A 13,152-nucleotide genomic window follows, 5' to 3' on the forward strand; every position below is an offset into this window, starting at 1 on the left:
ATATTGAAGTGCTTTTGATACCCTAAAGAAACTCACCAAAAGGTGGCTGTTCTATAGACACATTTAGGCACCCCTTGGTGAAGCAATACAAGAGCAACACACTGCCCAAACTCTGCTTGAGCATTTGCATATAGGTAAATTAGAAAAGTCATTATTAGTTTTCCCTTTCCTTATATTTCTTCTTCTATTTTTTTTTTCTTGTTCATTCCACATGCAAAACATCCAGGAGATACTTTTTTTTTTTTTTTTTTAGGACAGGTTGAAATGAGAGAGTTGGATGTTTTGATAAGTCAGCACAGGGACAGTGCTCCACATTTAGGACACAGATGTGAGTGAGGTAAGTGGTTAGATTGCTTTATCCCAGTATTTTTGAGAAGAAAGCCTGGAATTTTGGCTTTGGAAAGCATTTGCTTGCAGGTACCTGGGTGGTGTGAACTCACCACAGCAGGGAAGGAGGGTTTGGCACAGCAGCTGGAGATGAAGTGAGCAGTTGCACTCTACCCCACCACCAAGACAGGTTTTCCTTTTTAAATTCAAAAGTCTTTTATTTGCCAAAAAAGAAGAAAATATAAAGTAAAAATACAAAGATCAAACCATGCCACCACAAAATGTATCCAAATCTACTTTTACAAAGTATGAGAACATTTATTATTATTAAATATTCAGTTTCTAACCCCCTCACCCAGTGATACAGTGAGAAGATGAGCACACAGGGGGAAGCTCTGTTTATGTTTTTCTTACAGTAGCTCGTGCTCGTCACTGAGGTTCAGTTTTGTTTGCATAGAGCTAAGATACTGCTCTAGAGACTCCAAATCCATACTGTTACAGTGACAGTTCAGTGAACTTAGCATTGGTCTTTCAGGACTATTTTGTTTTAGAAACTAAGCCCAGTACCTTGGTTAGAGTGTCTTGAGTCAGCTTCATTAAATCCTTGGTTCAGGAGAGCAGGAAGGCTTTGGAATCTCTCTTTTGCTGCCCATGTCTGTTCTGCAGCACTTGCCCCTCAGAGGCAGGAGGGGAGCTGGAGCAGTGCCCAGGGTTCACTGCCAAACACTGGGATGCAGCAAGTACTGCTGAGAAAAAACCCTACTAGTACCATTCCAGCAGTGCTACTGAGCCATACTCCCATCAGTACTGCAGAGATAAAATATTTATGGTACAACACCAAACAGTTGTATTACTGTTTGTGATATAACAGTAAAAAACAAGGGATTTGTAAGAACGCAGGGCTTCATTTTGCTAGACAAAAGCAGACTAGAGAGAACAAATAAGCACAATCATATTTTTATCATGCAAAACTGAATTTTACTCACTTTTCTGACTACTTTTTCCATTAAAAGCCTTCAGTGTGAGCAGGATGTGCACTGAACAGTGCAGGATGAGTCCTTCCTAGGATGCAGCATCTGAAGTGGCACTGACATGGAGACAGAGCCAGAGCCAAGGGACTCCTGCAAATCTTTTGGGCAGAGACTCTGGGGCTGCTTCACTGCAGCTGAGCAGCTCTGCTGGCTGGACACAAGCACCCTTGACTATCTCAGAAGAAAGCAAAGAAGGACAGGAGTTCCCAAATTTACCTCACTTAAATCCTGCAGAGTTACAAACCTTCCATCCAGAGCAGCTGGGGACAGGGCTGTGTCACAGGTGGGGTGTAGAACACCTCCTCTGTTAATGCAGGTGTGCCTGTTGAATTGTGGTTATTTTCAAGTACTTTAGGGACAGAGAATGGATTTCCATTCCTGGAATATTACTGCAGATTTTGCACTGCCACCACAGTAGCAGTGGCTTCTGCAGCTTGTCTTTCTATTCACATAGAATGCAAAATATTTGCTGTAAATTGGGGTGGTTTTTTTGGATTAGCTTGTGTTGACCTCCCAGAAAGCATGGATTGGGTCTGGATGCACTGGATGTCTGTCTGTAGGAGAGAGGGGCTGGGTTTGGGCTCAGCAGAGCAGCTCTCAGCTTCCTGTCTCCATTTACTGAACTAAACCTTGGGAAGGCAGCTGGTGAGTTTTACCAGACTCTGAGTTCTCACTTCTGCAAAGAAAGGCACCAGTTCAGGCTGGTGTGGTGTGAGGTGGGAGCCTGAATTCAGGGATGGGTTGAAATAAAGGCCCAGCAGTGGTGGGTGACTGAGGCTTTCCAGAACAGGCAAGAGAGCCATTGCAGTACTGCTGCTGCTGGAGCACCATGAGGGTTCCATTTCAGCCTAGAACGGGGTCAGGTTCTTGTTCCTTCTGAGGAATCTTAGTCCTTGGAGAAATGTAAAGGGACATCAAACTGAAAGGGCCCTCTGGAGCATGGCAGTGAGGAAAGGTTCTTCTCAGGAAAACATGGCTGGAGCTGGTTTCAAGCAGCAGCTGTGGGACCTCCATCCTGTGTCCATTCCTGCAGTCAGTTCCTTGGGGGTTCTGCATTTGGGCATTTGTGGAATCACCCCTGGGAAGGTTTTCCCTTCGAGGTTATGGCAGTGATGGAGATGGGATCCAGGCACGCTGTGTGCTTGCTGCATTCCAGGGGCTTGTCCTGGTTTGGGCAGGGTGCTCTCTGCTGCATCTGTGACTATGGGATGCAGGTCACCTGTTCAGGCAGGGCCTTTGCTAACAATGTGGGCATCCAGAAGTTTCCCAAATACCACTCCAGGATCCTGGGAGGTGTGTATGCATCTGCTCAGTTCAGCTGAAACCTTTCTCTCTTTGACAGTGGGAGAGTTGTGCCTCCGGGGAGGCAGCAGCAGCTCCCCCCGGGCAGGGGCAGCCAGGCCTGGGCTCCAGAGGCTCCTGGAAAAGCCCAGAGTGCGCTGGAGTGAGCGATCAGCCCGTTCTCACATGGATGCTGACCCCTGCAGGTACCGCAGGGATGCACGAGTGGGGACACAGAGCCCTGCAGCGCCCGGGCTGCTCTGCCCCAGGAGGGCAGCAGGAGCCTGCTGGGAACAGGGGCAGGCAGCTCCCAGGAATGCTGGCAGGAGGCACAGGAGATACAGGGCACACCCAGCAACCCAGCATTGGAGACTGGGCACAGCTGGGAGGGCTCAGACCTGTCCCAGCTGAGAAGGTAAAGCCCAGAACTGCTTGTACATATATGAGGGCTAAAATGAAGAATTTGTTCTAATCACCTCTGTTCTGAACCACACTTCCTGCTGGCCAGGAGGGACAGCTGCAGCAGCAGAGATATCACTTGTGATTCTAAGGGGAAAGTTGGTTTAATTTTGCATTTAAAGCAAGAATTCATTAGTTACAGCATTTCCTCCCTGAGCCTGGGAGAAAAATTAATTTTGGCAATAACACAGACTAATTCCTTTACTAGTTAAAAGAAGGGGTTGTTTTCTTTCTTCATTATCTCAGCTAAGTCTCTTGGCTACATGTTGAAGAAGGCTACAGGAGAGGAGAGCACAGGAATGGACGGAACTGGTGCACACCAGGCACAGCAGCTGAACAGCAGAGAGCTGCATTTGCTGTAAATACTCTGCAGAACACTTCCACAAGTAGAAATCCACACAGACAAAGCTCTGGCCAGAGGCAGATCATCACAGGAGGGGACACAGGGCTAGAACAGGTAACTCTGTCTCAGATTCCAGGAGAAGATGATGTGGTGCAGTGCTGAAACTGCTCACAGATCCACAGCAGTGAAACAGCCCAGGGGAAGAGCTGGGGACAAAGCACAAAGGGGCTTCACTCTCCCCATGTACAGGCACATTCCCTTTGCTTCCAGGACAGGAAGGAAAAAAAGAACTTCACAGTCACCTGTGTTTTCAAAGATTTCTAGACACACATTTAAGTTAATCTGGCAGCTCTTTTGTCACTCCTGTATAAAGCCAAGGGGACAGAGTGGCACAAGACAGAACTGTGAAATGACCACTGCAGATGTTGCATGCAGCTGTTACAGGCAATCATTAGATGCTGGCATTTATTGCACATCTGGGGACAAACCAGAATTTATATAGAAATGAAACAAGGTGCAATCACCATTTTCAGGAGTGTGCACAATAACACATTGTAAAAAGCCTTTTCATAGAAATTACCTTATGCAATTACACAGGAAGACAAAAAGGGGTCTCAAGTTTCAGTGTACAAAATAAAGCACATTGTTCCAATGACAGATTTAAGGAAAACCCCCAAGTGCCTTGGGACTGAATGCTATCCAGTTTGAAAGACATGGGCTGTCTTCCACTTCTCTAAGCTCAGAGATCTGAGATAATTAGCTTGTCTGACTTTTCTCCAGTTTCAGGGGGAGGTAAGACTTCATCTGTGTCATAGTCATCTTCACATGATCTGCAAAGACAAAAGGTGTGTCTTTAAAAGCTGCATTTTGGTTTTCAGGGCTGTTATTTCAGTGGCTACTAAGTTAGCTGGCTAAAAGGCAGGAGCATGTGAGAGGTGAACCTTGAGGAGATTCCTGAGGCATGGGGAACAGGGTGGGAGTCACCAGTGCTGACAGCAGCCATGGATCTGTGCTCCCATCCAGCCTCATCTCACTGGTGCTCAGCACTAGAACATCTGAATCCAGCTTCAGGAACTGCCAGCGCCCCAATATTCAGTGTAGAAATAAATTCATCCAGCCACAGCCCCAGAGAGCCTTGGCTCAGAAACACCTGGTTCAAAGCATCTTCTGCCTGAGGTGGGTTTTGACAGACACAGAACAATTGTGGCCACACTTTGATGTTCCTCTCTCCCTCAGCTGGCAGTTTGATATCCAGGATTGAGCATTTATGGTCCAAGGAGGTTTGGTGGGAATTCTCAGCTCCAGCTGCACTATCCAGGCTGGCTGGATTCCATGCCCTGCAGCACAGGCTCTGGCTCTGGGGCTCTCAGCCCATTCCTAATCCAAAGAAATGATGTTTTTAGGATGTTTCCCTTCAGTCACAGCATACTATGGGTTAGTTTTGCAGGGCTCCCAAGAAATGAAAGTTCTTCCTGTTGTTCTAAAGCAAAGTTGCTCACAAAGGAAGTGCTGGAGCAGGTGCTCCAATGGCCAGGACAGGAATGGCTCTCACTTTCAGTGGTAAACTGGGCTGCAAAAAGGTGAACTCCTTTGATAGCCCAGCATGGCTGTGCCAGGAAGGAATTGTCCACCCCTTCCTGTGGTGTTTTTCCCTTGGCTGACCCATGTGCAGGCACAGCAAACCCTGGGGAGGCTGTCAGGGTCTGTCCTGCTGTAGGCAGGATGCTCCCTGTGTGCAGGGAGACCAGCCCAGACCCTCCTGGAGAACATGTCCTCTCTTCCACAAGGAAAGCACCTGCTCACTAATTCTGCCACCTTCTGGATTCCTGCATAAGTGGGAGAAGGGAAACAATGGTCTGGTGTGGATCCTGCACCAAACCTTCTGACCATGTGTGCAAGGTTGCCAAACCATGTGCAATTTGCACCCTTCATGCCTCGGTGGTGCCTGTGGGGGCTGTGTTGCCCTGCCTCTCCCATCAGGAATGGATTGGGAATGTTGCAGGTGCCTCAGCTTCTCTAATCTCTCCTTGCTTTAAAGGCTGCAGCTGAGGAAAACTTTGTATTTCCATTTGAATGCTGTTCTCAGGATGTTCCTTTTGTATCTCTTTTTCCTCCAATTCTACCACCTTCTGTTAGCCTTGTCCTTTTCTCTCCTACAAATGGAACATGACTTCTTCCCTGCACTGCACAGGCACCAGGGGAATGTGCAGCTGGAGCTCCACTATAATATTTTTCTTCAGGTGTCTTTTGTTTCTGCACTAACCCTCTCATGTCTGCTTCCAAAGGGACTTCCCACTGTCCTTTATTCCTACACTTTTCCACTGCACTGGTTTGCTCCTTAAGGCTCAACAGTGGCTGCCTTTCCCATCCTGGAATAAATGCTTTCCACCTTTATTTTGAACAAGATTAGCACTAAAGGCAGTCAATCCTTGCTCTCCTCTCAGGCCAGTTTCAGAACTCCAGTCCCATGAAAACAAATATGGCCTTGTGTAGGTTTAATACCCATTCCTTAAGACTCAACTGTGGCAACTCTAGGTTGTTCAGAGGAGGGAAATTACTCCAGGGAATGTTTTGCCCTTCCTTCTGGCAAACACACATTTTGGCTCTGGGTGGTTCAGTGATGTTCTTGTTGCCCCTTTCCCTTCCTCACACTGCTGGGCTCTGGGAGTGGAGCAGCTGAGCCACCAGACACTGCCTCTGCCTCTGTCCCTCCTCTCCACTCTGAGCAGGATGCTCTGCATTGTGCCCTGCCTCCCTGTAGCTCAGGGGACATTTTCCCACCACAGCTGATAAAAGATGCTCTCCCTCCTTCTTTTCCTTCCCTTGTAGAAAGGTCTCTTTCCCTGAAGGCAATGATGGTTTCCATGTCCATCAGCTGCCTGAGGCTGGCTTCTGGGACAAGAACCAAGCAGTGCTGCCCTGCCCTGCAGGGAGGGCTTGGCTTGCTGCAAACCAAGGCTTGTGTCTGCATCAAAGGCTTGTGCTGGCCAGAGCCAGCTGTTGGTGCTGCCTCCAGAGAACAGTGGGAGCATCCATTGCCCAGGGACAGCCTCTGTCTGTGGAATCCCACACAGGTCAGAGAGCAGAGCCTGGCTCAGAAGAGCTCAGACCAGCTGAGGCTTCCAGTGAAACATGATGCTTTATTGCTGTCTTGAGCATGACAAGACCTTCCTCTTAATTTTGGTGACAGCAGTTTTCAATGGGGTCCAGTGTCCTGGAAGTATCTGTGGATGCTGGGAGTATGCACTGCCTCGATGAGATTGCCACTCTGGGAGCAGGGCTCTCTCCTGGGCATGCCTCAGCCAGCTTTAGACTGACTGTTCCCTTCCAGAGGAGCAGGGACAGGGCTAATCACAGACGTGGGACACACATTAATGCATCTGTGATTGCTGAACAATGGTTGTTTTCAAATGTATTCATAAGACAAAGACCATATTTCATGTTCTGCTAGCTAACTTAGCCAGAAATCTTCCAGTCTCTCCCAGAGCTCACCAGGAATTGTCTTGGTTCTGTCCCCACTCCCTGTTTCTGTCATCCTCAAAACACAGCAGAAATAATGTATGTGCAAAAACTCAATGGCTCTTTCTGGCAAATTTGTCTGGGCATCCAGCTCTTTGTTTTTCTTTTTCCTTTCTTTTTTCCTTCGTGGTCTGTTGCTATGCTCCACAAATGAGATCTAATCCTGCTGCCATGACTACAGAGCTTTTCAGGGGCTCTTAAAAGCTGGCAGCCAGGTTGCTGACATGCTCTTTGCAGGAAGACACAGAGCTGCTTCAGACCAATGTCAAAAATCTGACATCACCTGTCACTCTTCCCCTGTTTTTAGTGACTTTGGGAATTCATGGTCCTACATGAAGCTTTAACAGCAGCCTCCTGTTTCTTTTCTGTGCTGAGGACACAGGTGCTGCAAAGCAGCTGCAGGGAATGCAGCAATTTCATCTTCCATCCTGCCCTACCTCATCTTCCATTGTGAAGGCCACAGAAAGGCCAGGCAGCTCAGAGGGGCTGAGGGAACAGCCTGTTGCTGTTTGGATGCACAGGCAAAGAGGGGAACAGCTCAATAGCTTTGCAAATCTCTGTGCCTAATTAGTAGGTGCTACTGTTATCCCAAGCAATTTCCAGTGTGGGAAGTTCTGAAAATGAGGCAATCTTCTCAATACTCTACTGGCTCTATAAATGCTGCTTAAGACTGGGTGCAATCCTGAATCATGCAGGATTAATACAGGGGAAGCATTCTTTGGCTGGTTGAAAAATGAAGATGTTAACACAGACACAAATCTAAAGAAAGATTAGACTGAGTCTCCATTTATCTGCAGGGAACCCTTGCCCACAGAGAAGTTCTGGAACAAATGCTCTCCCTAAATTCAATGGCTAAAGATAGCTGGTGTGTCTGTCCAGAATCTTACAGAAGGCTGAAAACTGAGTGTAGATATTGAAGAAACCAAATGCTTGAAATAAAAAAAGTCTCAACAAACTAAGTAAATGAATGAAAATATTGAAGAATAACTTACAAAGAGCACAGACTAATAGACAAAGTAGGACTAAAGAAAGTCTCTGCTAGGTATAATAAATGTAACAGAGCTCCAGTTTCTAATCTGTGACAGTGTGACATGGTCAATACATGGCCAAGACTAGCAAAAATCATTTGATCTCTATTTTTGGAAGGTGACCAAAAGAAATAGGCTTTGCCTTTTTCCCCCCTTCACAGCTGTGTGCAGCTGATCCAAGTGGCTGCCCCCCAACACCACTGCCCTGCTGCTGCAGGAGCAGCTGTCCTGGGCCCCATGAGCTCCAGAGTCCAGTCCCAATGTTCATCCCCGTGCTCCACTCCCCATGCCCCCAGCAGAGCCCAGCTGGAGGCAGCCCTGTGTGCCCAGGGCAGTGCCCAGGGCAGTGCCAGGCCCGTGCTCACCCCTCCTGGAGCTGCTCATTCCCAGACTCCTCGGCCACCAGGATCTCGTACTCCTCAGCCGCGTACCTGTCCCAGTCTGAGGGCTCGGGGCTGTCGCTGTCCATGTCCTAAAGAGAGCACACAGTCAGCATCTGGGCTAGGAAGGAGTGGATGGACACAGCCAGGCAAAAATTGCCTTAACTGACAAAGTCACAACCATCTCGGAGTGTTTTAACATCTGCACATAAAGGACTATGAAAAAATACCTCTCAGGGTCCTAAAGCTCAGCATGTGACCTGAGGTGCCAACAAACTGCATCTGCTCCACTTCAGAAATGCAGCACCACACGCTTGCTGTGCTCTAGCTCAGTTTGTGCTCTCCATACAGGATGGAAGAACTCGGTGGTTCCAAATCTGTCCATCAAAGGTTCATTGTAACTGAGCTTTTGAGGGACTCTTGGCTAAGTTAGGGCAAGTTTTAGAGAAGATTACAGGATCACCTCTATAAATGCCTGGTCCTCTGCCATTTACTACAGGATGGGGATAGCAAGTTATCCCCTGGTCCCACTTGATTGCTTTTATGATGATCCAGATTAAGCAAACAAACAAACAAAGTGGTTCTGTCTTGGATGTATTAAGCCTTGAATCATGGAACCACAAAGTTTCTATTGCAGATTATGTGGGAACAACTGTGAGGAAACCAAAGCTGGTTTTGGCCTCCCCTCCACTTTTCTGTACTTTGAGCAGATAAGAGGCTTCTAGGAGACAATCGATGAGCTGTATCTGTGAAAAAATGTTCTTTTATTCAGTTGGATTTTCCCTACATCCAGGAGCACTCCAAAGATGAATGTGAAATTTCCTTATTTAGAAATAAAGGTGATTTATACCTTTTGCACTGCAAAGGGATCCCTCTGTTCATTGTCCAGATATTTCTCTAAATTGAAGAAGGTGTTGAAGAACACATGAGCCATTCTGCACCTCTTCAGGTCTCGCAAGGTTACTCTTCCTACAGAAAAACCCCACATGGTTGTTACTGAGTTCTTACAAAGGTTTTAATTGTAACACCAGTAGGCTTCAAAAGCACAAAATTCCTTCCCAAGTCAGTCAAGGATTTTAACGTTATTGAATACATGGGTGTGTTCATTAAGTTTAAATCTTACATACACATGGAGGCCTTTGACATCCATGTGAAATATGAAGGCATGTGAATGGGGATGGTTCAATTTTACAGTGCAGGCTGTCAGCACATCCCACAGCTGGAGCACACAAGAATTGTTGCTTCAGTCCCAGGCAGTTAATTCACAAGCTCTCTTGTTTTAGTGTTTCAGCCCTCCTGATGCACAACATCATGGCCCAATGTGCAGTAACTTCTGCCTGTAGATGGGTTTCACATTGGCTTTACCTTCTCAACCCCCCACAAATGAAAGGAGTGAAAGCTCTGCCTAAACAGGACTCACCTTCCCTCTCTGGCTTGACCAGGTCCAGCATCTGGCACAGCAGGTCCTGGAAGGGCAGAGGCTCTATGCCCATCACCTCCATGCGCTCACACTGCTCCTCATAGAAGAACTCCAGCTCGTACATGGACAGCACCCCGTCCCCATCCAGGTCCATGCAGCGGAACCAGTACTCGATGCTGGGGACACAGCAGGGACACTGCTCACTGCCCTGGGACACCCACACAGCACAGACTACTGCACATTCTCCCTTCCCACCCCCAAGGCTCTGCTGCCACAGCCTGCCATAAACCCAGGGATGACAAGGCCTGTTGGGAAGGGTCAGGGCCCAGGCCAGCACTCCAAGCACCTCCTGTTAGTCTCCCTAGTGACTGTGAGCAGCACAGCCACACTCATTACCTGCCTCACCTGTACCCAGTGTTCACTGTGCTGCAGCCCAAGGGGGGCTCAGGGAGTCCCTGCCTGACCCACCAGCAAGAGCTGGCAAATATAGCCAGCTCTGAGCCCAGGACACTGCAGGGACCCTGCTGAGGGACAAGGCAGCTGTGGCATGCACTCATTTGCTCCTTTCTACACAAGGCAGAGCTCTCAGCTGCACTCTGTATCCCTCCTCCCCTCTGGAGGGTTCAAGCCTGCAGTTCTGGATTCTTCTTCTCTTGTTATGTGTAAGATCCCTTATGCTAACACTCACATGCACATCTGGATCACCCCTGCACAACAGTCTCCTCCTGGCTGTACAAACCAGGCCACAGGCAGCTTTTACAAAGTGCCACGGTGAAGTTTCCCCACAAACCCTACTTACACACCCACTCCACCTGTGAAGGGATGTGCCCAACTGCTGCCAGCACCTCAGGAGTGTGTGCTCAGAGCCAGTGCCTCATGGCATGAGGTCAACAAAGGCACTGATAACTACCAATACATTAAAAATTATGAGAAAACTCTGCTTTTACACAAGTTTTCCTCAAGAAAGGCAAATGATTTGACCAACCATCACTGGTAAGATCTTTTCTTCCTAACAACTTCCAGACCCCAAGCTGCTCTCTCTTTTAGAAAGTAGTAGGTCACAGAAGTTTCCTTATCTTATTTGCTCATCTCAATGATTTTACTAAGACACAGAAATCAGTCTCACCTTGTAGCACTCCTCTTGTCTTCCTCTGAAATCAGGAGCCACACAAAATCTGCATAACTCATGCGCCCTTCCTTTTGAACTTCAGTGCCTCTAGAAGACATAGCAGAAAAAGAATAATTAAAAATCACCAGGCCCCTAAACACTCAAGATATCATCAAAGATATTTTTCAAATCATTAGTGAGAGAAAATGGGGCACTGTCACCTATTTAGCCTGTACTCCCTGCACCCTGCAGCACCAGGTACAGCATTTGCTGCCTTTTATCACAGCAGAGCTGGAGCTCATCTGCCACATCCCCTCCCACAGCACATCCCTTTTCAGAGACTTCAAAGCAGTGCTCTCCAGCTATCCCTGTGCCACGTCTTCCAGCTATGCCCAGTCCTCCCATCCGATGGGATTTTTATTTTGTTTTCTTAAGTTACCCAGAAGTCTCTCACTCCATGATCAGGTAGCTCCAGCTGGAGCTGGAGTGAAACCTGGAATGGTTTCTGTTGGAAACCATTCTGTATTTCTCAGACTGACAGAAACTGCCTTCCCTTCTTCCCCCAAGCAGTGTGCTACTCCTTACCTCACCACAGCACCACTGAATATCCTCTCAATGATCCTGTTTGACAAAGCTGGAAACAAGGAAAACATGAAGGAAATGAAGCCACAGCTCACAGCAATAACTACAATCAGTTGTTCATGCTGAATCCACACAAAGCCCCTTCCCACTGTTAAAAGGGGCTCCACCTTCACCCACCCAGCCCTGTGATCAACACTCCTGAGTCCTGTGACTGCCACACTCCCCCAGAACCCCCAAGGGCTCCCCATAAATGCCTGCACTTGGAATTCATGGGTCTTTTAGCCCTTTGTGGATTTGTATTCCATTAATTTATCTAGGGCCCTTGAACCTCCAAAAACAAATATAACTTTGGGAAAGGAAGTTCTGTGCTGAACTGCAGAGATACTCTGCAGAGTCCATCTGCAAGCTGAGATCCCCCAAGCTTCACTGGACTCTGGATTCCTCTCATGCTTAAGTGGATTGCACTTCAATGATCTCTGAGGTTCACACGGGCTCATCCTTCTTGTCCCTACTTCCAAGTTCCTGCAAAGCTCTCAGTAAATAATAAACAAGTTTCAGGACATTATTTTAGCCTGTCCTCCTGGCAGTGACTCACACAGGAACAGAAGCTCCATCTGTAGCTACTCATGCAGAAAATTGTGTCCCCTGCAGTTCTCTGTGTCTAAGCTTGTCCAACTCCTTCTCTAAAGCAACATTTATTTAAGAGATGGGTGGCTACATTAAAACCTTTTCTGAGGCATCATATTAACCAAACTGAAGGCAGGCTTTGGTCTTCAGTAGGAACACTGTGTTTTCAGCAATGCCCTCACCACATTTGCAGACAGCATACCTTGATCACTGTACCTAGCCAGGTCCTTCTGGCTGATGTAAAGGTCATGGTCAGTATCCAGCTCCCAGAATTTGCAGTATATGACATAAAAGTGCTCATAGGAGAAGTAATCTGTGATCTGATTTATGTCATCCTCTTCTTCTAAGAGAGCAAGAGTCTGAAAGGGTACAAACAAACACAGTGGGAAGTTAAAGCTGGGTGAAGAGACAGCTCAGCAGCTGAAGTGCTGCAGTTTCTCAGGAAGCTGGGTGAGCACAGCCCTGAGAGCTAACCCCAAGTGCAGCCTTTCCCCAAGAGATGTGGCTGCTGTATTCCTTAGCAGGCCCTTACAGACCATCCTGCTTAGCACAACACCTCTGCCACTCCTGTCAACAACTTTTGCTCATTTTCAGCCTAGTGAAGAGAAACAGGAACACAAACTGCTGTGTCAGCTGGGATCCATGGTCTGGGACACAATCCTAACCTGCACCAGAGACTCTTAGAGCCACTTCCAGCAGCAAGTCCACAGTCTTCCACAGGATCTGAGGTATTCTTTACTCATCAGACATCCCTGTCTGCCTCCTGAAGGGCAAAATCAAGTCTTGTTCCATACTCACACCTGGACTGGGACCCCAAACTAATCCCTCTGACTTCCCTGTGCTGTTGCAGGAATCATTCTGGTTTAACTGGGAGGCTCAGACAGATTTCCAACCATAACATCTGTTGACATGTCTTACTAGGAAACATTTAGTGCTAACATCCATGCTTCATTCCCACTTTACACCTCCCTGTTCTTCCCAGAAACAAGAGGGCATTTGCACATTTCCCAGTGCCACCTTTTCTTCTTGGTGCTGAGGCCAGGAGAC

The 13,152-nt window shown here is 47.6% G+C and overlaps 1 protein-coding gene across 2 annotated transcripts in view; it reads right to left on the minus strand.

Annotated features, from left to right (window-relative positions):
• Positions 1–546: 546 nt before the first annotated feature.
• Positions 547–13,152, minus strand: part of PPP2R3A (protein phosphatase 2 regulatory subunit B''alpha) — a 54,527-nt gene continuing 41,921 nt past the window's right edge. For both annotated transcript variants that reach the window (XM_058031401.1, XM_058031400.1), the window contains exons 8-14: positions 12,308–12,464; positions 11,482–11,530; positions 10,915–11,004; positions 9,789–9,964; positions 9,219–9,337; positions 8,354–8,460; positions 547–4,271 (exon numbers count right to left, since the gene is read on the minus strand). In XM_058031401.1, the coding sequence (XP_057887384.1) occupies positions 4,181–4,271; positions 8,354–8,460; positions 9,219–9,337; positions 9,789–9,964; positions 10,915–11,004; positions 11,482–11,530; positions 12,308–12,464 (789 nt within the window). In that variant the 3' untranslated portion in view covers positions 547–4,180. The remainder of the gene's footprint in view (positions 4,272–8,353; positions 8,461–9,218; positions 9,338–9,788; positions 9,965–10,914; positions 11,005–11,481; positions 11,531–12,307; positions 12,465–13,152) is intronic.

This window comes from Melospiza georgiana, chromosome 10 (genome assembly GCF_028018845.1).
Source record: "Melospiza georgiana isolate bMelGeo1 chromosome 10, bMelGeo1.pri, whole genome shotgun sequence".
Taxonomy (NCBI): Eukaryota; Metazoa; Chordata; class Aves; order Passeriformes; family Passerellidae; genus Melospiza; species Melospiza georgiana.